General features: G+C 38.6%; 1 protein-coding gene across 1 annotated transcript in view; it reads right to left on the reverse strand.

The window, feature by feature from the left end:
- Window positions 1–5,123: 5,123 nt before the first annotated feature.
- LOC129778390 (activating signal cointegrator 1 complex subunit 3) overlaps window positions 5,124–26,725 on the reverse strand; it is a 45,111-nt gene continuing 23,509 nt past the window's right edge. Inside the window, exons 5-9 of the mRNA XM_055785267.1 lie at window positions 16,146–19,339; window positions 6,262–6,430; window positions 6,030–6,196; window positions 5,507–5,961; window positions 5,124–5,439 (exon numbers count right to left, since the gene is read on the reverse strand). Of these exons, the coding sequence (XP_055641242.1) occupies window positions 5,276–5,439; window positions 5,507–5,961; window positions 6,030–6,196; window positions 6,262–6,430; window positions 16,146–19,339 (4,149 nt within the window). The 3' untranslated portion in view covers window positions 5,124–5,275. The remainder of the gene's footprint in view (window positions 5,440–5,506; window positions 5,962–6,029; window positions 6,197–6,261; window positions 6,431–16,145; window positions 19,340–26,725) is intronic.

The raw sequence follows: 26,725 nt of genomic DNA on the forward strand, positions 1-26,725 counted from the left end.
GTTCAGTGAGGCCGGAAAAGCACTCGCCGTACTTCCTTGAGAGAATACGAGAAATTTTGAGTGCTTTATCCAGACGCTGTTATGTCATTACCTTTGTCTGGGTCCCTTCACATTGCTCAATTCCGGGTAATGAGAGGGCTGACTCATTGGCAAAGGTAGGTGCAATTGAAGGCGATATTTATCAGCGTCAAATCGCCTTCAATGAATTTTATTCTTTAGTTCGCAAAAATACCATCGCTAACTGGCAACGCAAGTGGAATGAAGATGAATTGGGCCGGTGGTTTCACTCGATTATCCCTAAGGTTAGCCTCAAACCGTGGTTCAAAAGTCTAGACTTGAGTCGGGACTTTATTCGCACCTTCTCCCGACTCATGTCCAATCACTGTTCGTTAGATGCACTACTCTTTCGTTTCAATCTTGCCAGCAGCAATCTCTGCGTTTGTGGCCAAGGTTATCACGACATCGAGCACATTGTTTGGTCGTGCGAGGTGTATCTGGTCGCCAGATCGAATTTAGAAAACTCCCTTCGGGCCCGAGGAAGACAGCCCAATGTGCCGGTGAGAGATGTGTTGGCTCGGTTAGACCTTGATTACATGTCCCATATATATGTTTTCCTTAAAGCTATAGATCTTCGTGTGTGATTGTCCCTACATCCTTATACCCTCCTTTCCTTCCTTTGCGGGTAATTCGTCCCCTTGCTATAAATAGTAGAATAAGTTGAAATGTAAATAAACTATAGATATACGAATAGATTTAAGAATTGAGTGTTCATCAACATTGTTACAATTTCCTTATATCCCATCCTTCTCCTAAAAATATGTCACCCTTCTAAACTCGAGTACACCGCGAGTAATCGGTTTTCCACCTTACTAACCATAGATGTAAGAAATCTGTTTATATATATATATATATATAGTTTTAAAAATATATTTAAGAATTCGGCTCCTTTAAACTTAAGTAACTGAGCCTGTAAAAATAAACGAATTAATAAAAAAAAAAACGAGGCATCATGCAATGTGACAGACTTGCAACGAAGAACGTTATCCATCACAATGTATGAATTGATATAAATTGGGATTTGTTCGTAATTGAATTCGAAAATTGTTTCATTCAATCACTGATATAATCAATAATTTAATCAATACATTCAAATGATTACTAAGCCAACGGTAGTACTACGTGAACCTTGCGGTTATATCTTAGGTATAACCCACCCATAGTTTTTTTAGGCGGGGAATAGGTACCTCGTAAAAACCGCATTAATTGGAAAATCCGCGTAAAAAAAGCGTCAATTCGAAAATCAGCGTTAATTGCAAAATTCGCGTAAAAAACAGGTCACCTAAAATCCACGTTAGAATCGTGATAGGGTGCGGCACTAATTTCCGTCATAAGCAATAAGTTCCGTCACGAGCACTAATTACCGTCATATGCTCTGAGGGAGCATACGGGAGAGGTATGAGCAGAGGGAGAGATCATCTGAATTGGTCCAGTGGTTCAAAAGTAATGAATTTTTGAAAAAAAAACCTTTTTGGGAAAAAGGGGAAAAATGATTTTTCGAACCACCCTTAAATGAAAATGGGCACCCTACTGAGAAAATAAAAAATATGGGTCTAATATTTTGCGATAATGAATAAATCTACCACTTTTCGCTAGAATCGAGAACCATTATATCGGTTTGACATGGGAAGACTGAATATTCTATTCGGCATGTTGCCAGACGCTTGGGAGGCGATTGGCCATTGAGGTAAGAATTTTTGAAATAAAATAATAAATTAATAAAAAGAGTAGTGTACACATTATGTTTTTATGGTTTTGATTTTATAATTATTCTATATATCCTATATTTTATTGACGTGCCTATTCTATTACGTCGAAAGATTAATTATAGTCATTAATTTTCAAAAATTGAGGAAAAATGTTCTTTTTAAGAGAAGTAATACAACTAAAACGGAATGTTTTTTTAACGGAATTATATTGAACAATGTCGACTTACGTAAATCCGGATTCGCCACGCCACACAACTTCTTTTTCTGGAATCTTGAAACCAATACTTGCATGATGATGTTGTATTCGTCACCGGTCCATAAAATTCGATCCATTCGATCAGAACTTGTGGTTCGAACATTGAAAAGACTTGCCCTATTGACTTGTGTCCAGCAACTTTGGGGTAACTTTAGGTACTGAATAATTCTGCTCTTAAAGATTCTATTAGCACGCGCTTCATTGAGAACCGCTGGCGTCTTACTCGAGGTGATGTCAGCAAACGAGTAGGCACCTGGCATATCTTGCGAAATGATTTGTCCTCAGAGTGTGGTTTCAAGTATCTTTAGAACCACTCAAAGTGTTGTCGGTATCTAATAACAATAATAGTAATGAAGGTCCCGTCTCATTCCCCTACATAGGTTTGAGTTGGTCGATTATCTAATTAATAATAAATTAATACATAACCAGTTTTACAAAACAAAGAAAAACGAACTGATTCAACCTACAGATATGAAATCACCTCTTTGTGATACTGATATTTCACTAAGCTTCGTCTATTCAGAAGTTTCTTTGGACATGCTTGTAAAAAGTTTAGCCAAGTCACAAGAAGAAACGCTTGCTGTCCCGTCAAGCTATCCCATAGCATCTTCTGAGTTCACTGTAACCTGACTGCCAAATTTGTCAGACTAACTGTTCTAATCTCCAGTTTAATCAATAATTTGACCCGTTGAATGAATTTCAGGTTGTAGCCTATCCATTCATTCTGACGGTTGTCTGCTTGATCCTCCAGAAATCGCTCGTGGGCCTTCTTTACTCGACAACATTTGCTCTCTCGATCTTCGACCAAACCTCAATCATAGCTGTGTTCCTTTTTATCAAGACTTACATATCCAGTGCCACAATAAAAACAAACTCTGCTATGTTCTAACCGCTATCACAATTCAGATTTCTCATGGCTGCACTAACGCGCGCGTGCTCAAACTTATGTAGACTACTTCCTATTTTCTTTTAATTTCTATAAACATATACAAAATAATCCTTCATTATCATTGAGACGAAGATGGCAGTTACTCCTTTTATATACGTATACACTTCGTATACAATTCGTTAAAAACAACTTCGTCACTTATAATCTTAACATTTAAATTATATTTTTGACATGTGAAATACACTGCCGTTTAAAATCTGCTAATGTGGTTGCTCTTTTAATGTGTCTAGGCATCGAATTGAAATAAGTAACACCTTTAAAAAATAGGGAGTTCTGTGATACTCTACTTAAGAAGTTTGGTGTTCGTACTTCGTCAGCGTTTCTGGTATTATATCGATGAATATCACTTCCTCTTTCAGTTCGATCACGCAAATATCGAGGCAGCAATCCATTTATTATTTTGAAAACGAACACCATGGTCAAATATACAATTCTTTGCTTCACAGATAGCCATTGAAGCGTGTTTAGCATGAGAGCTGAGGAAGTGTATCTATTACAACGCAAGATCAAACGCATTACTTTATTTTGTAAACGTTGTAACCTCAACATTTGTGTTTCGTTAGCAAGGAAAAGATTGGATGAACAGAAGTCTATGCGTGGCGATATTATGGATTTATATAATTGAATCTTACTCGAAATAGTCAACTCATTCCTCAAACGGCATATGATACCGTATTTTCTTGCAATTTTTTTGATGACATTATCTATGTGAGACTTAAAAAGCAGTTTGTCATCTATAGTAACACCAAGATACTTTATCTCTCTAACGCGATCAAGTGTCTCACCATTTATATTCACAAAACACTCGGTGTTATACTATCTCGAAGAAAATACCATGTACTTCCAACATTTAATTTTAACTGCTTATAGTTCAACCAAATACTAAGAGAATGCAAATCTCTATTTAAGTGCAATGCTGCGGATTCTGTTTCTTTAGCTGCTAAGAACAGAATTGTATCGTCAACAAATAGATTTATATCACAAAAGCGTAAGACTCGTTCCATGTCATTTATGTACATTATGAATAAAATAGGCCCCAGAAACAGACTCAGCAAAAACAGTCCTATGTATTCGATTACTCAAATAACTTTCGAACCATTTGAATGCCGAACCCTCTAAACCAAAGCGCCGTAGAGTCTGTAACAACAAGGGCCTGGATATAGTTTCAAAGGCGCGCTTCAGATCCAAAACCACTGCTATGACCGCTTCTTTGTTCTCGATATATTCCTTCCATTTCGCTAACACCAAATTCAAAGCAGTTTCACAGGAATGTGATTCCCGGTATCCCGATTGTTCTGGTGCCAGCATAGAGTTATTATTCAAGTAATTCACCAGCTGGCCTTTAACGACTAATTCTAGCAGTTTCTCTATTGTGTGCAACATATTGATAGGACGAAACTCTTCGGATTTAATCGTTCCAGCAATTTTCTGTATTGGAACCACTAACGATTCCTTCCAAACTTTGGGCACGTGCCCTGTTCTTAATGAATCATTTATCAGGTCCAGCAGAGAAGGTCCAATGACATGAAAGCAATCTTGAACAACTTTTGCATTGACGTCATCAATACCAGCCGACTTCTTTTTAAAATTTTCCACAACTGTTTGCTATTATTTTTGTTATGTTTATATCTGAGTGTTTAACTCAATACACTGCTTTCGCTCAGTTTTTCTGATCTTTTTTTTCTGTACGTTTATCGAACTCGTCTCATCCATTTAACTGCACCATGGATTGTTTTCTCGATAATTTTACCAATTGACGATGCCCTCATCAATTTTCCTCCTTCCTCTGGGCAGGTGGTCGACAATTCAGTACTCAATGATTTCATATTTTCATTCGTTCATCGAGTTTTCCACTTGCAGAATAAGATCACCAATTTTGATTTGAGCCTGATTGAATACTACAGTTCTTACAAAGCAAAATGCAGAAGCTCATTTTACATTTCCAATAACGGAAATCTTTCCAGTGGTCTGTTTCTCTTGCTTCCTTTTTTCGAAACTAAAGTCCTATTTTCCACCACAAAACCATTATGTGCGTCTTCACTCTTGTAGTTTTCTTCACACATTCCAATTTAATTTGATTCGTTCCGATTATGGCAATTCTTTTCGTTCTCGTGTAGATGCGAACCTTATTTGGTACAATAAATAAATTGTATTTATTTACAAAAGATAAAAATCCGTTCTAAGAACTTAGAAACATCGACTATATGTTAACGAATCACATTATGTACTTTTTCGATCACGGCTGCATCAAACATCTCAGCTCTTCAAATTCAATCACTTATAGGTCACAGTGAAAGAACCAGATTACATTTCGTCTTTGAAGTGTGGCGTATGCGCCTCATCGTCTACACCGGCTAACATTCCCAGCACTTGCGGAGGCGGCGGTACAACATCCAGATTGATATCATACTGCTGATCCATCCCAATGTACCCATCCGACATAAGATAAACTGTGTAGATGCACCGACCTGTTCGGAAGAAACAAAATTTAATGAAAATTGTTGACATGACGCCATACTATAGATATCGTCATACCCAGTCTGCTAGGTGCACAAAAACTCAACTGATGCGCGCTCCTGTTACTCCGATACACACAGCGCTTCATCGCAATAAGCTCAGCCTCAGCCTGATGTCCAAGCGTAAGAAACCAACCTTCATCTTTACCCTTGGGAAATTTAGGGCAGTGCACTTTGAGCGATTCAAAACTACCCAACCTAATGATTTGCACATTCAACACGTACTCCTGTTTAGCGTACACTTCCAACCAAGTGTCGCGCGACTGTGGTTGCGTCACAGGACGATCCACGCTCGCAACGTCACGGAACGGACCACGAACCGCGAGCTGCACGTTGATTGAAGGCAGAGCACATATTACTTTATAAATTTGTTCAATTTCCGGTTCCTCAAATTCCTGTCTCAGTGGACCAGCCAAATTTTCATACTTCCGGTGGCATGTTTCTTTTAGCACCGGCAGAGTTAGGAATGGATGGCTATGAATGGTTGGTTGAACATTGGAATCTTTGTTATGGAAAAATATTGTATGTGAAAAATCACTTACTCCGTTTTGATGTGATTAAAAATATGTGCGTTGTGTGGTTCGACATGCGGCAGCGTTAACACAACAGGATCATCAATCCAACGCGCTTGAACGATGCACTGCATCAGCTGCTGTATCCTGAGAGTACTGGCTAACCACCCTCGTTCTGCCGTAATGTCAATCATAGCCTACGACGGAAACATAATATATTTTCGGAAAAAAAATCACGGTTTGTTGGACTGCAGCGTCTTACCTGTATGATTCGGATGGATTGATCCAGCACAGACTTGGTGTCAGTTCCATAATCTGAGTTTGGAAGTGGTACACGAGACATGTGAGCTTGCATAAGGAGGAAAACTTTCGTGTGTGGATTGTCCACCGACAGGGGATCAATTTTCAACGGACAAAGTTTCGATAGTTCGCTGAAAATAAAAAATAAAAATAAAAAAAATAAAAATGACCTGCTCTGAACCCCGTTAAGATAATACTATGGACAGACATACAACTATACAAGCGTTGTACGTGTACAGTAGAGTGCCAATGAAAATGTGCATCTGGAATTTTCAAACGGGACTTGATTGAAAATGTTGATTCCCACGAAAAACTACCTCATGCAAAATATCAACTCAATCGGACATCATTTACTAGTGTCGCACAGCCGTCAAAGTTTGAGATTTTTAACATCGAAAAATTACCCAAGGGGGGAGTAAAAGAAATTGGGGTTCAGCCAAAAAAACGATCAAGTCTCAGAATGACCAACAAAAATTTTCGAGATGGCAGTAGATCTCGACGTGTCATGCAATTTGAAGACATTTGGCATCAATTTTTTTTCCGAAAACCCCGATTTCTTTACTCCCCACTTGGGTGATTTTTCGGTGTTCAAAAAACTCAAACTTTAACGGCTGTGCGACACTAGTAAATGAAGTCCGATTGAGCTGATATTTTAATTTCATCTTCAAACAACATCAAGCTGAATTGTCCAATATTGAAAACTTATTGTTGTTCCTAGTATTCAAGGAAACAACATCAAGTTCAATCGTCCCATGTTGATATTCTAGGCATAAATTTACCACTATGAATTTTTAAACCCGTAATCAAGCTTGAATGATTTGAGTGAGGGAAACTTTTCACATTTCATTAGACAATAGTTTACTGCTTATAAAAAAAACCCTGTGTAATGCTAGATTGAAATTAAAAAGCTTAAAGCTTCTGGTAGACAAACATGATAGAAAACATTGATTGCATTTTTCTAAGCTGCTTATTTTGGAACATGGGACAACTATGCGTAGAATGGCAGATTAGATCTCAGTACCACAAAAGTGATGATGCTTGTATTTCTACGCGCTTAAAAGCGATATTCGGTCGTGATTATTTATATTCATTTTTATTTAAATTCGTTTTAACCATTAAATGTCGTCAGTAAATGGTAAGAAAGTTAGATTTTATATATTTACAATGGTTTCAACACACGATTTGACCGAAGTCATAGATAATTTTCGAAATTTTTAAGTTTGATAATGCATATACACTCTGTCCAACTTCTATAAGATCAGGTGATGATTTCGCTGCTTTGTGTCATTGTAAACAAACAGTGTTCCAATTTATATTCTAGTGTGTAGGTTAGGATGCCAATGAATGTATGGGAAAAATTCGACCCTAAAATTTCAAAAAGTTACCCTATACAAAATGTTCACCATCTCGAAAAAACACCATATGCAAAATTTCAGCTCAATCGAACTTTAGGAAGAGTGGCGCAATGCGGTCAAAGTTTGAGTTTTTTGAAAATCGAAACATCACCCAAGGTAGATTAAAGAAAATCGGGGTTTTCGAGAAAAAAATTTGATGCCAAATGTCTTAAAATTGCATGCAACGCCGAGATCTAGTGTCATCTCGAAAAAAAATTTGTCAAAAATCGACACTGGAACTTTTTTTCGGAATACGAGACAAAGCGTATGGTTTTGGGTGCCCATAAAAATAGTTATCTCGATTTTTCATCCGGAACTTGCTGCGGAATGTTGATTTTAACGATAATATACCCAATGCAAAATATTATCTCATTTGAACTTCATTTATTAGTGTCACAGACGTTAAAATTTGAGTTTTTTGAAAACCGAAAAATCACCGAAAATTGGGGTTTTTTTCAAAAGGGTATTTTTTCGTTGTGGTGAACATTTTTTCTGGGGTAACTTTTTGAAATTCGATTTCTAATGTTTCGAGCCACTTTTCATAATTTTTTCATTGGCGTTTCTCGTGTCAAACCTCCCACGACATTTCGCAAATAAGCAGGTATTTTTCTCTTTGATAAAATTTTGACGTAGGACTACGGAAGATATAGGGGGTGAAATGGAAATCTAGGCACTGAACAAGTAGAAAAAAATGCAAGATTTGGAACGCTTATAACTCGAGCATTTCTCAATAGATCGCAAAGGTTTTTGCATCAATTGATAGGAAAAATATCTACACATCTATCATAACGAATAACATTTCATTTTTCTTGAGATAAATAATTAAATAATTGTGAAATATCAAGCATTGTCAAAATGCACTATGTGCCCATTTTTGATTGGTCCATTTTGTGCTCCTCAAATCGAACCGACCAAAACGGGCAACCAGAGCAGCAGCGAAATAGAATGAACCACGATTGGAAAGGAAAAAGAAAAAAATGAACGAAACATTGGTCGCAGTCTCACACATGCGTAATTCTCGAGCCAGCCAGTCAGCTTAAAAATCCCCGCTCCGCTGCCGTAACGATCATTCTCATTCAAACCGTACACCACATCGGTTCGCATCACAACACATCAACAAACCAACCCAAGCAGCCATGTCTGGACATGGTAAAGGAGGAAAAGTGAAGGGAAAGGCAAAATCCGGCTAGTTTCGGCCGCCGAAGTGATCGAGTTAGCTGGTAAAGCTGCTCGCGACGATAAGAAAACCCGCATTCGGAACAGAACACATTCGGTTCGGTGGACATCAAGACAACAGGCAGTTGCAGCGAGTGGCGAGTGGCAAACGCAATCGCAAAACGGCATCAGGTAGCAGAAGAAAAAAGTTTGTTCTTTATACACACTGCTTTGGTGGCAAATCCAGAACAAGGCGGCATCGAGGGCGTTCGAAATGGTTTTTTTCAAAACCACGAGTACTAAGTTTTCTAAATTTGAACCATTCCATAAAACAAGGCGCTTTTCAGGGCCATTAAACCTTCCAAAAAAGAGTTTAGGAAATACAGTTCAATGCTTTCTAAAACAATATCCAAAATAATAATAAAACACAAATTGATTTTTTCATAATTTGTTTGCCAGGATATGATGAGTATGTGAATTTGGCAGTTGTTCTGAGCTTATTGATTTTCACCAATTCTTAAATTGCTTCTAGATTGAAAGTACAGTAATTTACACTTATCTCGACATTTAGCTAATTGGTCGGACCAGTAATGCGACATATTTAGTTGGACATTTTTGTAAAATTCGGGGTCCAAATTATGACCCCACATTGAAGGTCGACACTGTACCACTGTCATCGCAAATGTTCAATTACAGGTTAAAATTACCTCCAATCCGATACTGAGTGGTGGTAATGCGACGTGCCATTGAATGTAATTTACTGTAAAATATGTCATAAGCTGGATGGGAAGAAATTTTCCAACTGTGAAAGCTGTGGCGAGTGGCAAATGCAATCGCTAAACAGCAAGGTTTAGCCGAACAAGATGGGGATATCGAGTGATAACAAAACAATAAACTCTTTAGATTGAAGATAATTTTGTGATCCTGAAAAGGACCCTTTTTAGCCTGCATGTGAATCCAACGAGCGAACAAATCGTAATGAATGTATTTTTTTGCCATCGCTCCCTTTTAACGCTCATTCGTTCGTCTCGTTGGACTCGCCCCTCTGGCTGAGTCTGCCGATTTGTCTCTATCCTGTGAGTGTGTACCGCTAGAGTATAAAACACGCGGACCCCAAAAAAATATCTTATTTTCTTTCAAACCGTAAACCCGTGTGGTTGTACGGCATCGGCATCGTGGACGTAACAAAGGAGGACAAGTTAAGGGAAAGGCAAAGTCTCACTCGAACCGTGCAAGTCTCCAGTTCCCTGTTGGTCGCATTCACTGATTGCTCGGCAAGGGTAACTAGGCCGAACGGATTGGTGCCGGAGCACCAGTATACCTAACAGCGATTATAGAGTTTCGGCCGTCGGAGTGCTCGAGTCGCATCAAGAACAGAGCAGCTTCGGTTCGGCGCTCATCAAGGCAACAATTAGTTTCAGTGAGTGGCAAAGTGTTTCTCCGGCACATCGCATCAAATGTAATTTACTGAACAACATGTCACAAGCTGGATGGGAAGAAATTTTCCAACTGTGAAAGCTGTGGCGAGTGGCAAACGCAATAGCTAAACAGGAAGGTTTAACCGAACAAGATGGGAATATCGAGTGATAACAAAAACACAACACCAAAGGTTCTTTTCAGAACCATCAACATATTCATGAAGAGTAAACAGTAAACTAATCCATTTTTAAGGTAGATAGGTAGGTATTCACGTAGGAGAAGAAAATAAAACAATATATTTAAAATATACATTTAACAAAAGCTGTCCCCTTTGTATAGTCCTACGTCACTCCGGTTATGTCCCCGACATTACCCACCCGTCTTTTTTAACTAATTCTCAAAGGCTAAATACATTAAATAAAATTATTAGTTCTCCGTTTCCGAAAAGCTTCAAATGCATTCGATTTTTCTACATAAATGAATAGTGGGACCTGGTATGAGGTTCGTTTTAGCGCGAACTGCGCTGTCATATATCAAACGAGAAAGGAAGTTATATTCCTCCAATGAAGGTAAACCGTTTCTAGAATTGATTGCTAGAGCAATGGCGTCCGCATATTCTTTCCTTTCCTGTCTTGTCAGGTCATATGCCGTGTTTAGTGATTCAGAATAATTCAACCCATTGGTGATAGAAATTGTGATTGGCAAGTGATCACTACCATTGGGATCCTGAATTACATTCCACTTGCAATCTAAGGGTGGGTTTAGACTAGTGATATATTCATGTGAAGAAATATGATGAGATTTATAGAAATCGCATCAACCGTTTACACTAGCGTGAACTTCTATAATGAATATATTCATATCTTAGGTGAATTTATTCACCTGAAGTAGAACTGCATACAACTTTAGTGATTTCTCACCAGTGATGCAGAATTTATTCAAGTTATATATACCTCGAATAAGTGTATCATATTTATTCTCACCCGTTTACACCTATTTTCAGGTGAATAAATCCATCTATAGCTATAGATCTCCCTAGTGTAAACCCGCCATAACGAAAGTGAATTCAAGCAAAGCGAGAGCTCAAGGGCGCTTAGTTTAGTAGGAGGATTAGGTACACGTGTGATTTCCCCAGTATTCAAAACTGTCATATTTAATCTGTTACAAAGGTCGTATATAAACAATGAACGGTTGTCGTCGTACTGTTCCCCCCGGGTGATTCCGTGTGAGTTGATGTCTCCCAAGATCAACCACGGCTCAGGAAGGAGTGAGTACATGTCAGCATGCTGCTTCTGGCCAACTGTAACTCTCGGAGGCAGTGCCGAAAATATTCACGTTCACGAAAAATACGTCGAATTTCAGCCTGTATTTGTATTGATAATCTACTGCTCAAGCGAGAGTCGTTAAATATGGAACAACACTATCAATGAACACCAGTGGAATGAACATTAACATCAGCTTGCCATGAAGTTCATTTTTCATTTGCATATTCACTTTCGTCATGATATTCGTAACGTCGAAATTAAAGATCATTGCGTATTAGTGAAAATCAAAACATAAAATTCAACGTCAACCAATTGAGAGTAAAATCGATTAATGCTAAAGAATGGCCATTCATCACACAAAATTCTTTTTTTTGGCAACTTCGGCAATGGAATACAGGCAAACCTTTTTTTTGTGCGGAGGATAGGGACTGCATAAAAAAATCGCATAAAAAAACGTGCAAAACTTCACCAGTAGTTTTAAAAAAGCTTGTTCGGTACACATTTTGAAAAATGTGTACCCTAAGAAAACAACTCAAATTCACGCAGTTCACCGTTCAATTTCCTTTTGTTTCCCTGCTTTGCGATGGGACAGTTTGCCTTTTCGGTTGCGCGTGGCTGTTTTGTGCTTTTAATTGCATGTCGAAACGTGTTGCTGTTAGAAATCATGTCATGCAAAAACTTAGAAAAACTTAGAGCATTTGATGGGAGGAGGGGAATGATTTCAGAAGTGGACAATTGAGACGCAAATATGCCTTTTTCGCACTGAAATGCATATAAACCATCGAAAAAACTAAATGGACGATAACTTCGTCAAATATGCTTCTTTTTATATACCGCACAAAAAACCTGTACAAGAACAAAAACCGCACAAAAAAATAGCACAAAAAAAATTCACACAAAAAAAAACCGCAAATAAACAGGTTTTACTGTATATAGTATAACTCTTGCTATGTTTTATGAATCTACTCTCGATTGGCTGGAAATGGGATACATCCCCAATTATATGGGCAACGGGTGACCATAACAGACGAGCGGAAAACAAACATAATCTTGTTTTGATTTCCGGCTTAATGATTCTGGCTCTTAATGGCCAGCAATGGTATAAAAACCCTACGATATGAGTATCGTATTCCGATGCTGTTTTGGAAAAGAAGATGGTGGCTCCAGTTCATTAAAAACGGCCCTGGAACCGGAAATGGAGTTAGTGAAGTGAAGTTAGACAAAGAAAGTGTTAAAAACTAAGATCGTGTTAGAGCAAAATGGCGGTATTAAAAGGGCATAGAAAACGGAAACTGACCGTACCTCTCACGCTAACTGTCACGAGTTCAATTCTCACTCCCGACATCCTTCGAAAATGGAAGTGACAAACCAGCCATAAAGTGTTGAAAGTAACTATAATACAGAGTATGAAAAAGAAACGAAAGCGGAAACGGAACGCTCGACCGTTCACCACCGCACAACGGTCTACGCTCAACGAAAACTAATGTTGCCTTTTCCGGATTCCTGGTCCTTTTTTTTCTAAATATGGACATCAAACACATTTTCAATAAACACTCACTGTAAGTGTTGAAGATCAACTTAATGTTCGTGATAATCATCTGAAATAATTGACAATAGTGAAAGTGCCTGAATGCAGGCTTTTCTAAATTCGTTCATGCTATTTTCGTTCAATATACCACACAAAGTTCATGCGTCTCGACTCTTGTGTTATACTCATTATGATAGATATGGTGTTAACTCTTTCGTTACGAGCGTCGTCTATAGACGACATCCGCGCGACGAGCTGTGTGTACGAGCGTCGTCTTTAAACGACATGAAATTTATACTGCTCTTCGATCACACGAGCGCGATATGCATACTTTTCGGAGCAGTGCTCCGTACAGGAGTAGCACTTTGGCGGAGCACACTGCCGTAATGGAAGGGTTAAGTTTCAAAAGAAGAGAATTCATCCGACACTGGGAAAAAGATTTCGTAAATAAATTTTGATAATTTGTGGCACTGCTCAGAGAACAATGCAAACTGACAATATAGAGTTCTTCAACTCTGATGTTCGCATGACAAGCAGCACCTTCGATCCCTCCAAAAGGTGTAAGATCAGTTCAATTTAGGGATAAGACTACGGTAATTCCTCTGTAAAACAGTGATGACACCGATCTCTCTATTCAAATTAGACATCGAGAAAGTTAATCATTGGAAGAAGGGATTATGTTCGCATCAATTGCTACAAAAGTGTCTTTACTATTGGACGTATTGCGGTGACAATGGTTCTGATGGAGTCGGAGACATTATTAAAGAACGTGAAGATTTTATTCATAATACAAAAGAACTTCATAAATCCCAATAGGGAAATAGTTATCGACGGTAAAACAAGGACAGTTGGGGTTTTTAATGTCTCCTCGAGTCCTGGGTTGTTCAACGGTGAACTATTCCCATGGCCACCAAGAGGAAATTGATTGTGCTTGTCCGCTGCATTCGATGTTTTAGGCAATCTAACAGGAGATATCACCGATGGGACTTGTTGTTAAACTTTTGCGCCGAGAATTCTTGTTGAAAATAAAAATTATGCCCTCGTTCATTGAGACCGCGACTATTTCGTCAACTGGCAGCGAAGTGAAGACATTGTTTGTTGGTAAGGTTTGTTGTTGTTGAGCTAGTAGAGAAACGCTTTCCATAATATTCGCGAAATTGCGTTTCGAGCGTTCCTTCAAAGAGCGTTCATCCCAGCGACTCTTGTAAATTTCACGAGCTGAGAGCACGTGTTGGGCTCCCCCGCAATATGGACACATATACTCAGTCGAATTGCAGAATTTATCCACATGATGCTCTCCGCAAGTATCACATCGTTCCTTGTTGGCGCAATAAGCTGCTGTCTGACTTGCATTTTTGACAACTCATGGGGTTTGGCACGAAGAGTCGCACCGGTTGCTTCAACTTATCCAACATATCGTAGTCAGGGAGGGTGAAACCGGCAAAAGTAATTCGAAACGATTCGGACGGCGTTGTCCAAGATCTTGACTTCCATCAAGGGGAACTTCTTAAACCTGCCAACTTCCTTACTTTATATTAGGCTGTCAAAAAGTCCTGCGGTATTTCCGCGAGGTGTCGTTGTAAGCGCGTAGTTCTAGTTGTATTCATTGTATCGAGTCATACTATAGCTTGTTGGAAAGGTATTTTTGCGCGCTATAATATAGTCCTTGACAGTGTTTTGTTTGGTTAAGTCGTTCGTGAGTTATAGTGTCGCAAATATGGAGCAAAATAAAGAGAAAATCCGACATATTTTACAGTACTACTATGACAAAGGCAAAAATGCATCTCAAGCTGCCAATAAAATTTGTGCAGTTTATGGACCCGATACAGTTTCCATTTCCACCGCACAACGATGGTTTCAACGTTTCCGTTCTGGTGTAGAGGTCGTCGAAGATGCGCCACGCTCCGTCGAAGATGCGCTCGACCCGTTTCTGAAGCGGATGGTGACTGACGATGAAAAGTGGGTCACTTACGACAACATGAAGCGCAAACGGTCGTGGTCGAAGCCCGCTGAAGCGGCTCAGACGGTGGCCAAGCCCTCATTAACGGCCAGGAAGGTTCTGCTGTGTGTTTGGTGGGATTGTCAAGGAATAATCTATTATGAGCTGCTTCCATATGGCCAAACGCTCAATTCGGACCTGTACTGCCAACAAGTAGCTAGGTAGTCAGAAGTTAGCCACAAAAGAGGCCTGTGGAAATTGGCTATCCGAGTTTTTTGCCAATAAGGAAGCGAGCTTCTATAACAGGGGTATTATGAAGTTGGCATCTCGTTGGGAACAAGTCATCGAACAAAACGGCGCATATTTGACTTAAAACAGATGATTGTAACTAATTTTATGAACAAATGAAAATTCAAAAAAAATACCGCAGGACTTTTTTGACAGCCTAATATATTCTCGCACGTCAGACCCGTTCCAAATTTAAGCGTTTCGGAAGAATTAAGGGATTTACTAGTCTCTGGTTGAGCAAACGAGGAGAAGACATTGTTTCAAATGTCTGAAAACTAAATTTTTGAAGACTCCCCTTCTTTATCCGAAGCATAAAGAAGGGGAGTCTTCAAAAATTCTATCTATTTTGTTTTTTTTAATTATTATTATTATTATTATTATTATTATTTTCAAAACTACTTGGCCCCCGCACAGCAAATTATCTGAAGATAACGGCCCTTCCTCAATAGGATAATCGCGTGCGAGACGTCAAGCATAGCTGTGATTGTGTTCTTCATCACAATATCATTGGTGTCGACTGGTATTGATGATGATACTGATGCCAAACCCAATGGCTATGGTGCAGCCAAAACTAGTCTACTTTCCAACTCAATCACTCGATAGGCACTCTGTCTACTGCTCCGAAGTGAGAACAACGCGCCACGTCAACAGCAATAGCAATGACAAAAGCAACTAGTACAATACTAATATTAATAACGTGAATGGTGACACTGAACTTGTCAAGAGTTGGATAGCGAATGAGTTTTTACATCATTGAGTCTCCTCAATCTATTCTCGTTTGTTTTCTAATTCTTGAACTCCATCGCTTCTGAACATCTCTTGTTTTAGGATTCTAGGAGACACACAAAAAATACTTACGTGTTGTATACATCCTCGTGGTGCCGCACCGGTTGCTGCTCGAATTCCCACGCGTCAACCATAGCTCGCAAAAGTTCCTCGAAATGCATATCATGTCTCAGCACGTCCGCAAAGTGGCGCATACTCTGATGCGACATATAGTAAAACGATGAAATTCTTCCCATCGATGTTGGGATCAAGCCCCGATCGTCGTCTGCGATTTCAAGGCAACCTGCCCTCATCAGCGTATCCAACACCTTCTGCACCATCGTCGATAGATAATAATTGACCTGCGTTTGTTCGATGTCTTCCAAGTTGTAGTAGGCAGGGTTTCGTAGCAGCCTTCGGAAGAAGTATGTCCAGGTGAGATAATCCAAAACGCCCTGTTTTGTTTGCACTGTTCCGGCTACAATTTCTGCATTCACGTGATCAGGCAGCACCTCTAGTAGGCTCGATTCCACCGGAAACGGATCGTACAGGAACTTTTTGTAGAAGTTCTTTTTCACGTCATGCACGAACACACACGCCACTCCTTCGTTCCCAAACTGTGGTCTTCCCGCTCGGCCCATCATTTGCAGCACATCCGTAATCGGCATGTCGACATATCGTTTCAGTTTACCGTCGAAAAATTCGGTTCCCTTCACAATCACCAAATGGGCGGGAAGATTGACACCCCAGGCCAAGGTAGCCGTGGCTATCAGCACCTGGATTTTTCGATGCAAAAACAACTCTTCAGCGGTTTTTCGATCGCGTTCCTGCAAGCCTGCATGGTGAATTCCAATGCCGAACGCCAACGTCAGCTTCAGATTATTGTCTTTGATATTCATCAGAATTTGATCCATCTCCTGCTCGGGGATGTGTAAGAACTGCTTTGGGTTGTCTTCCCCCGCAAGGAATGCAATCAGATCAAGCGCAGTGATACGAGTCTGCTTACGGGAAGCGACAAATATTAACGCTGGAGTGCAAGGGGAATATTGTCGTATCGCTTGGAATGCAGGTCGGTTCATGGTGGCCATACGCGGACAGTAGTGTTTGCCTGGGAATCCTTGGATATGTACAGACAGCGGTACCGGACGTACCGATGGTTTGAAGTTGTACAGTCCCATCATCCCTATACCCAGCCAGTTGGCGAGATCCCGTGCATTTGCGAGAGCTGTAGAGAGACCCACAATTCTCAAGGTACGCTCCGTGTGGGAGGCAATGAAGTTGGTACGTGAAACGATTACTTCCAGTACCGGACCACGATCTTCGCCGAGCAGATGGATTTCATCAATCACGATCAGTGCCACGTCTCTAACGTAGTCGCGAGTCTGCCAGGAACGACTTATACCGTCCCATTTTTCGGGTGTCGTTACAATCACGTGCGAGTCGCGGATGGCTTTTATGTCCGGCGTAACATCACCGGTCAGCTCCACAACCTTCCTCCCTAGGTTTTGCTCGATCCTAACTTTCCAATCATCGATACGCTCTTTGACGAGGGCCTTTAGCGGGGCGATATAGACAACCTTTCCTTTGGGCAGCGTTTTGAACACTCGAAACATGGCGATTTCAGCTGCGATTGTTTTTCCCGAGCCGGTAGGAGCTCCCAGGAGCACGTTATTATCGGTGTGGTATAGGCAGTGAAATATCTGGGTTTGAATCGGATTGAAGTGTGTGAAATTATAGAGCTTCTCAAATTTCCGATTGTTGAGTACGGTTACGGGAAGCGGTTGGAGTGGAAGCAGCTCAGTGTGTGGAGGATGGACCTCTGGTAGGATGAGGTGTTTGAAGGACAAGGGGACGAGATTGGAGCTACCCAACCAGGTGTCACTGATTGCCCGAATATAATACTGCGGAGGTAGTGGGTCCTTGAGTGGAATCGTCATGACTAACTCTTGAACTTCTGTTCGGATTGTCTGCTTTTTGGTTATCTGGAAATACTCAGAATGGTAGATAAAATTGCTTTCCGGATCCTCGATCCAAATCCAAAAAGATTCAGCCGTCTTGCCGTGGACCCGATCGTTCCATTTGAAGCAAGGTGTTATAAATATGCGAATTCTCAGCACGGTTCTTGTTATTGGCTGAAGCGATGCTTCTATATCAAGCAGTGGAAATTCTTCTGCACAGCGTTTAACAACTACCGCTTGCCGGTGATTCCTTAACATGTCTCCAATCTCTTTCACGTCCATATCTCTCAGAGCCAATACGCTGAGCCCACGGTGCTCGATTTTTTCCATTATGTCAAACGATAGGTTCGGAAACTGATGCATCGGAGTCATAAATTCCCACATTTGCTTTTCGAACATTTTGCTTACGTTCAACATTCGCCCCGCTAAGATTGGATTGTTTTGTCGGAGCACGATTGTGAACAGTGCTCGCGCTATTCTTACAGCATTCTGTGTTATGTAGGACATATCCGAAATAAGCGAAAACGATCGCACAAAACCCTTGGACAGGTATGTCTGCATCAAAATGTTCACCTTTCCATGAATGTTCTCGCTTCCTCCACGCACAGGAACTTCACAGCAAATTCTTGTCAGCTCATCTAACTCATCCATTTCGTCGTCTCTCACCTTCAGCTGTTCGAATTCTTGGGCATTTGACATCATCGCTAAGATATCAGCTTCGTTCATGATTGGTTTCAACATTTCATTGAATACTTCAACCGTATCGTACTTGATATAGAAATGGGAAGCTGTTCTGCCCAAATCTGTCACATTCAGGTCCCCTGTCCGTTCATTGTACCGAACCATTCGCGCTTTATCCAGCGCCATCGCAGCCGTACTGATCAGTTGACGTCTTTTCCTCTCCAACATTGGATCCTCCTGCAAATCCTGATAATTCAGACCATAGCACTGTGGATTCATTCTCATTCGCACAAACAGATACGTATAGCTGAGCCACTCGATCGCTTCGTCAATGTTACTGATCGTGCCGAGTGTAATTTCAGCGTTCAAATTATCCACCAGACACTGTATGAAGTTCGATTCGATCGGGAACTGATTGGTTAACAGCGAGAGGTAGTGATTCAGTTTATCATGGGTCGTGATGATGGTACCGACACCACTTTTGTCGAACTGGGGTCGTCCTGCACGTCCGAAAATTTGCAACACATCTAGAATACCGAGATCCACAAAGGTACCGTGCTTTGAGTCGTATATTTCGGTTCCTTTGATAATGACGGCATGGGCTGGAAGATTTACACCCCACGCCAGCGTGGCGGTACATACTAGCACCTGCGAAGAAAGGAAAATCCTGTATTAGTGGAAAGAAACTTTCTAAACTTTGGAAAAAATTGTTTTTTTATCATGTGGTAAAATAATCTCTTACAAAAATGGTATCTGAAGATAATTTATACTGATACTGATAAGTTTTAATGGAAAACATTAGTATCCAGATGTCGACACCGTACCCTTGTCTACGCGGATACACTTAATTTTGTTTTCACCGTAAAGTGTATGTGGGAATAAAGACGGTAGACGGTTCCAATTTGCATGGCTTGTCTCAAATCATCCATATTACTAAGTGAAATGAACGAATTTTGGATTTTGCTCTGGTGGTTCAAATTATGCTATCTCGATGCTATCTCGAAGGAGCTGTAGACCCGCTTTCCGCTCTTTACGTTGACCATCCTGCTCTGGAGGTAACAATTAGTCACAGTTCATCGTACTTGTAAACATTCCGAATGAAGGATTACTAGAAGCCCTATCCCAAACTGATTGGCATTTTCTAGAATCCACAGATGACATAAACGTTGTAGTTGACTGCCTTACAAGTTTGCTCAAAGGTTACATGATTGATTTTATCCCATTGCAAAGACCGTCTCCCATGGAAACGGAAACACACACCTGAGACGATTAACACGATTGAGATCGGAGGCTCTTCGAGACTATTGCCAGTTCCACTGCGTATTCACTAAGCTAAGGATGTCATATCTAAGACGTTTGTAGAGATACACCTAGAGATGTGTGTCATCTGAGATACCTCGAGGTCTCACCGGATCAAGTGAAATTCGCCATGAACAAATTGAAGTGTTTAATGTCCTGTCCCGATGGCATATCCTCCTTCACCCTTGAAAAATGTGGCGAGGAGTTGATTTGTCCACTCACTACACTTCTAGCGAATTCGTTTTTGTTAATAGCGAATTCGTTTTTAAAACTGAGTCAGTGCCAAGCTGACTCTGTAATAAAAAAACGTTTTGAGTTTCACGAATGCGGTGGCAGAGAAGAGAAGTGAAACATGAGAGAAAAAAGTGGCAAGAAAATGTAAACAGTGAAAAAATTGACAGATGGTTTACGCTCTAAAAATTGAACATATTTTTAAGATGTCTCTAAAACGGTGGGGGACGTTATATATAAGGTGGGAGGTTCAAATATAATGTTATGATTGTTAGCAAACACGGCGAATGGAATAGAAATAACGAACTGAACATTGAATAAAAAATATATATACGCTGAAAGAGCTGTGGGCAAATATTATAACACATTTTTATTAGTTTATGTATAACGTTGTTTATTTTGATAATGCAAATATTAACACATATTTATTGTAATCTTAACTTGCTGTGCCAATCATAGCAACATTTATGGTCGTATTCCGCCAATGATGACAAATGTGTCGTAATTTACGAATGAAGCTTCACCATAGAAACTGGACATTAAAAAAAAAATCAAAACGTGTTGAGAGCATCAGTTAGGCAAAAAAAAATTTTTTTCAAGTATTTTCATCGGAATAAATTGAATGGTTGAATAATTATACCACTAAATAATGTAGGTACCCTTAAAAAATAAAATAAAAATATGATTTCTAAATAAATCTCTCATTTTGTTTCAGTTTCGAACACACCCCGTAAAAAGCCATTTTTATTTTTGAAAATACCTTCTGTTGGTCGTGATATTGTATCTATAACCTACAAGGTAACGAAACATTAGCATCAATTAGTTTCTAGTAATCAGTTTTTTAGTTGCCGACGAAATTAATACCAAACTATGTTTTTTAAATGTTTACATATGTGATATTGACAATAAAAATACTATAATTGGTATGTTGTAATATTTCAGGTTTGTCAAAAAAGATTCTTTAAATCTCAAAAATAGGAAAGAAAATATGTGCGGTTGAAAACTGTGAAATTTTCAATGGGTTGATTTCGAGAGACGTATCATTTTATAGTATAGCAAGACGGTAAACTTTAATTTCGATCGAATGTAAATACGATAAACCGCATTGATTTATTTATAGCCCTAGTCAATTTTGTTCTCAGTGGCTTGAGTTCTGTGGAATAAGGAGTTCAGATAATATTGAGAATTTATTCATATGTTCTGATCATTTTGCACCAAAGGATTTTCGCTGTGCTACAAATAAGTCGGAAGGATAAGTGTATAGTAAGTCAATGTATGCATTTCATTTTATGATTTCTGCCTACCGCGTTGATAATAAATTACAAAAGTGGATTTTTCTTCAATTATTGATCACTAGCTGACCCGGTAAACTTCGTCCCACCCACAATTAATATTTTCATTTAAAATAAATTCGGACACTCAAGTTCCCACAGAAATGTTTTTTTTTGTACGTGATCTATATTCATAGTATATAATTTCTTTTTTGGCATATAAACCTGAGGCAGACTAAGAAGCATCAAACCTGATACTGACTGTTTAAATTCGTTGCACCGTTCTTGAGTTAAATCGTGAGGAACGGACATCAAATCATTTTTATTTATATAGCTATACAAAATTTGCCAAAAATTGACTTTCCAATTTTCCAACTTTCCGAATGATTTTCACAACTTTGGCGTATAAACCTGACGCAGACTTCATCAACATCAAACCTGGCATTGACTTTTCAAATCCGTTGTTCCGTTCTTGAGAAAAATCGTGAGGAACAGTTGCCAATTCATTTTTATTTATATAGATATCTTCAAGGATGTTAGAGGTACATATTTGAAAAAAAGAAATCAGTGAACAAATTCTATGTGATGTTCAGACCTAGGCATTTAAAAAAATGCTACAATGATGATCACACTCGACTGATTCTATTATTTTATCTACATTAATGAAGGTTTGCCATCTCTAATATCAGTATTATAAGAACGTATTTCGCGTTGACGGTAAATTGATGCTGTCCGTGAGGAAACAATTACAAAATTGATCCTTACAGTGCATATTTGATACGAGAGAGATTATTTTTCATTCATAAAATTTGAAAATGTGAACGTGTCGTTTTATTCGGCTGAAAATAATCTTCTTGTGCGATTTTTCTGTGTGTTTTATTTTAATTCGAAAAGTTTTAGAACCGTATGATTTTATTTTATAGAATTTACAAAATTTTGAATGCTAATGAAAGGATTTGGATTTTCAGCAAAAATATGTACGACGTAAAGGTGTTTTTTTTATAGACGCAACATTCAAAATATTTTTTTGTGATTTACTATGTGTCTGACTGAAGAGGACCATATTTTTATATTTTTATTTGAAAGTTCAGATCATTCAGATTTAAGTTATGTTTTTTTTAAACCAACATATTTTCTGCGTTCAATTGATGGAGATGGGCATAGGATAATTATGTGTTACCGCGTTTTTCATAATCTTTATAACACTTTTTTGGGATTTTCCATGTTTTGTGCTTAATAATTGTTTTTCATTCATTTCTATTCCATTGCATAATCAGCGTTCGTTCCTGGGTAGTACCTTCGATAAAATGCGCGATTGATGGTACCAATAACGTACTTTCTTTTGAATGTAATGACTTGGATTGTGGAGCATGCGAAGAAATTCCACCTACAAATGACGAGTTGAATGAAGAAAAAATTGTATTGAACAACAAAGGCATGAGACCAAAAAAGATAGTAAGCGAATCCACGAACTTCTGGATCACAATTACATTTTTTTCTTGAACGTATTCAACAAAAATAAAATGTCAGTGCAGAAATGTAAATCAAATATCGCGAAACTGAACAAAAAAATATATAAAATGACAAAGACGTTGAAAAGAAAAAATGCCGTCATTGCAAAATTGAAAAGAAAATACGCCAACAAAAAAGTGCAGGTGGCAAAGCAGAATACGTCCCAAGACAACTTTTTGATCGAATTGCATCGAAATGCGCAAAAAGCAATCAAGGGTGTCCGATATTCGGATAAAACTAAGAATATCGCTCTCGGTTTGTATTATTGTTCGACTCGAGCTTATCAGCAGATGCGGAAAATTTTACGGCTTCCCAGTGTTTCATTGATTCAAAAATGGCTTCGAAACATTCGTATTGACGACAGATTTTGCGAAAACATAATACATCTTCTCAGAGCCAGAGCACAGCTGCTTTCACAAAAAGACAAGGTTGTCAAGGTTTTTTTAGCAGAGACGGATTTAAATCTAATGATCTGTATACGATTTTACAAATGGCACTGGATGTAGTACTGAACGCAGGATATTATCCAAAAATACTAGTGTGTGATCAGAATCCAGCTAATCGAGCCCTATTCTCAAAACTTGAAATAAGTCGAGAAAGCCCATTCTTTTCACATCAAGGTACAAAAATTTTCGCCATGTACGATGCTCCTCATCTGCTAAAATCTACGCGTAATAATCTGATGCATAATAATGCCATTTATGATGATGAAATCATAATGTGGAAACACATAAAGCTACTGTATCATGAAGATTCCTGCAGGCTTCCTAGAGCAGCACCTAAGTTGTCGATACAGCACATTTTTTTGCCAGCATTCGGAGAGATGCGCGTTGGTGTTGCAGCAGAAACGCTGAGCGGAACGGTATCATCGGCACTTAGGATGTATGTCAGCACCGGAGTTTTGCCAGCGGAATGTGAAAGTACTTCAAAATATTGTAATGATTTTGACAAATTATTTGATATATTTAACTCGTGCGAAGTTCCGAAGAAGATTAATAAGGTAAATAATGACATTTTCCACTTTTTTTAATACATTTTTCATACTATCAATGAACTTTTGAATCTCAGGAATACTTACATCCATTGCGTAAAAGATCTACGCATTGGAAGTTTTTAGCAGAAATGGATGCAAGGCTGGACGAATTAAGATTCATCCATAAGGACTGTAAATTGAAGACTGACGTATATTTTGCCATTTAGCATATAACTCAATTACCCCAGTATATTTTTTTTTCTTTAGGAAGATAACTTCAGCCCTCTGCGGAAGCACAGTAGATTGCCGTGGGTCATTCTAGGATGGCAGTTAAATATTGCGTCAGTCAGGGCACTCTTCAAGGATTTGGAAAATTATGAAATTACTGAGCTCCCCACAAGACTGCTTAACCAGGATTGCCTGGAAAAATTTTTCAGCCTTATAAGAATGAAACATGCTAACGATAACCATCCCGATCCACTAGGTTTCCGATCAGCATATAAATCGGTAGTTGTTAACCAGATGTTGACAATAAGTGAAAAATCAAATTGTGAACAGGACTCAAACATAAACCTACTTAGCCTTGCCGATTTTTCACGACTAAGATTTGATAAATTGCAACAACAGCGGTGCAGCGACAACTCGGACGAAATCTTAGTGAATCAAGAATTGGAAGAATATGATGAATCACAGTTGCACAATATCCATTATACTGCTGGCTGGATAGCTTGCACCATAACGCATAGCGAATGTGCAATAATAGTGAGAGCAGACAGTGAGAATGATCCATGGAACGAATTGCATATCGTGGAACGAGGACCTTTGAATAAGTCAACTAGTCAGCAGCTAGTATTAATGCTCACATCTCTAACCACATTTTTTAAATTTCATTTTCCTAAGTTACTTAGAGAAAGTACTGTAGGTCTAAAGCTAAAACTAGCGCAAATTTTCATAGAACAACACAAATTTGATCTGCTATGTAACAGCTGTTACATAAACTCAGTGGATCGATACATGAACATGCTTATCAAAGCATTTTTAAAAAAACAAAATGATACTTTGTATCGCAGAAATCTGTGTAGAAGAAGAAGCAAAGCAAAAAAAATAATTTCAGCATGAAAATAAAAAAGGATAAACACATATATATATGCAAACACCTTATTAATTTTCTGAAATTACATTCAAGCGAAAGAGTTTATTTTAATGTTTTCTATCCATATAATACTGCGACATTTGTTTTTGTGATTTTTCAACCAATTGCAATTAGCAGGAAAACTTCTGAAGACTATTCTTCCCCATCAGTAGAATATTTTCGTATCCAATATTGGATGCATGAAACCTTGTACATACAACGTTACGCTCTCGTTTTCGAAGTTCCCCAAATATTAATTTATTCATTCATTCAGAATGCATTCAGATTCAACTTCAAACAAATGATCACTAAATCAACGATAGTCCTACGTCAACCTTGCGTTTATACCACAGATGTAACCCACTTCCTGTTTTTTTTCAAAAATCATAACTTTTGAACTACTAGGCCGATAGATTGGCTGTGTTTGTTTTTTGTTGTTTACATGGCTTTGGACTGGAGGGCGCCATATTTTTTAATTTTTTTTCTGAAAGCTGAGGTAAATTATTCTTTATCAGATCAGAAGGGCCAAGTGCAGTGTCACTTCATATTGTCACTTAACCATTTGTCGATGCATTTTCTGTTTGTTCCACAAATAATTAATAAAAAAATAATATAAAATCATCATTAGACACAGTTTTTGTTCAATATGTTTCTGTGATATCTGAAAAAACCTCTTATTTCATCACATAAAATAAATATTCGACACGTTAAAGTAAATTTTCATTCATAATTTTGATTTTGAAAGCATGTTTATTCCACCTCAATATCCATAATTATTTTCGCCTCCCAATGGAAGCACACGAAGCTTAATGCCGTCTACGCGGATATATTCTTCAAAATCATAATCCGAATTGGAATACGATTCCAATAATACAAAAGCAAAAGCAGCAGGTTTTCCATCTTTTTTTTTGTATCTGCTCGAGTCTTAGTTGTTTTGACAGACTCGAAATTATAAAGGGCTGAGTTGCAGTGACTATATTGCCCTGTTTATTTTTCCCAGTGGGTCCAACGAATGGGGCTAACTTGTAGCACCTGTTTCAGTTCCAGAAATAACAAAATTTATCATTATCGATGTGTGTCTAACATTTTTACAATTCAAGCCTGATATCTTCAAGAAAATCACAAACTTCTATGAATGAAAACATTTTTTGTTTTAAACATAGCTATTAAAGAGTTGAACTTGCCTTCAAATGAATATTTTGAACGGAAACGATTATGTTCGGGGCAGTGTAATATTACATTTTCGCTAGTTTCAGGTTCATCGCATAATTCGCAATTTTCGTCGTTAATTATTCTCATTTTCGCTTTCCAGAATTTTGAAAAATTGTGTCCTGATAGCAGTCTGTTCAAGGTTCTTGTTTGTTTGTTAGTCAAATCTTTATTGTAAAACAATGGGTTGCTTTCCAATTTGTTTTGAAATTGAAAAAAATGTTTGCCCTTTTCTACAGCGTACTCTTCATACCACAAGTTACCATCATTCATCATCAATTGCTTACATTTCCAGAGAGCATCCTTGAGCAGTATTTTTTTTGGATATGGTCACGCTGCAGTTCAAAGCAACTTTCGCTAACTGGTCCGCAATTTCGTTGCCTGTTATGTTTATATGACTGTATATG

The sequence above is a fragment of the Toxorhynchites rutilus genome, chromosome 3 (genome assembly GCF_029784135.1).
Source record: "Toxorhynchites rutilus septentrionalis strain SRP chromosome 3, ASM2978413v1, whole genome shotgun sequence".
Taxonomy (NCBI): domain Eukaryota; kingdom Metazoa; phylum Arthropoda; class Insecta; order Diptera; family Culicidae; genus Toxorhynchites; species Toxorhynchites rutilus.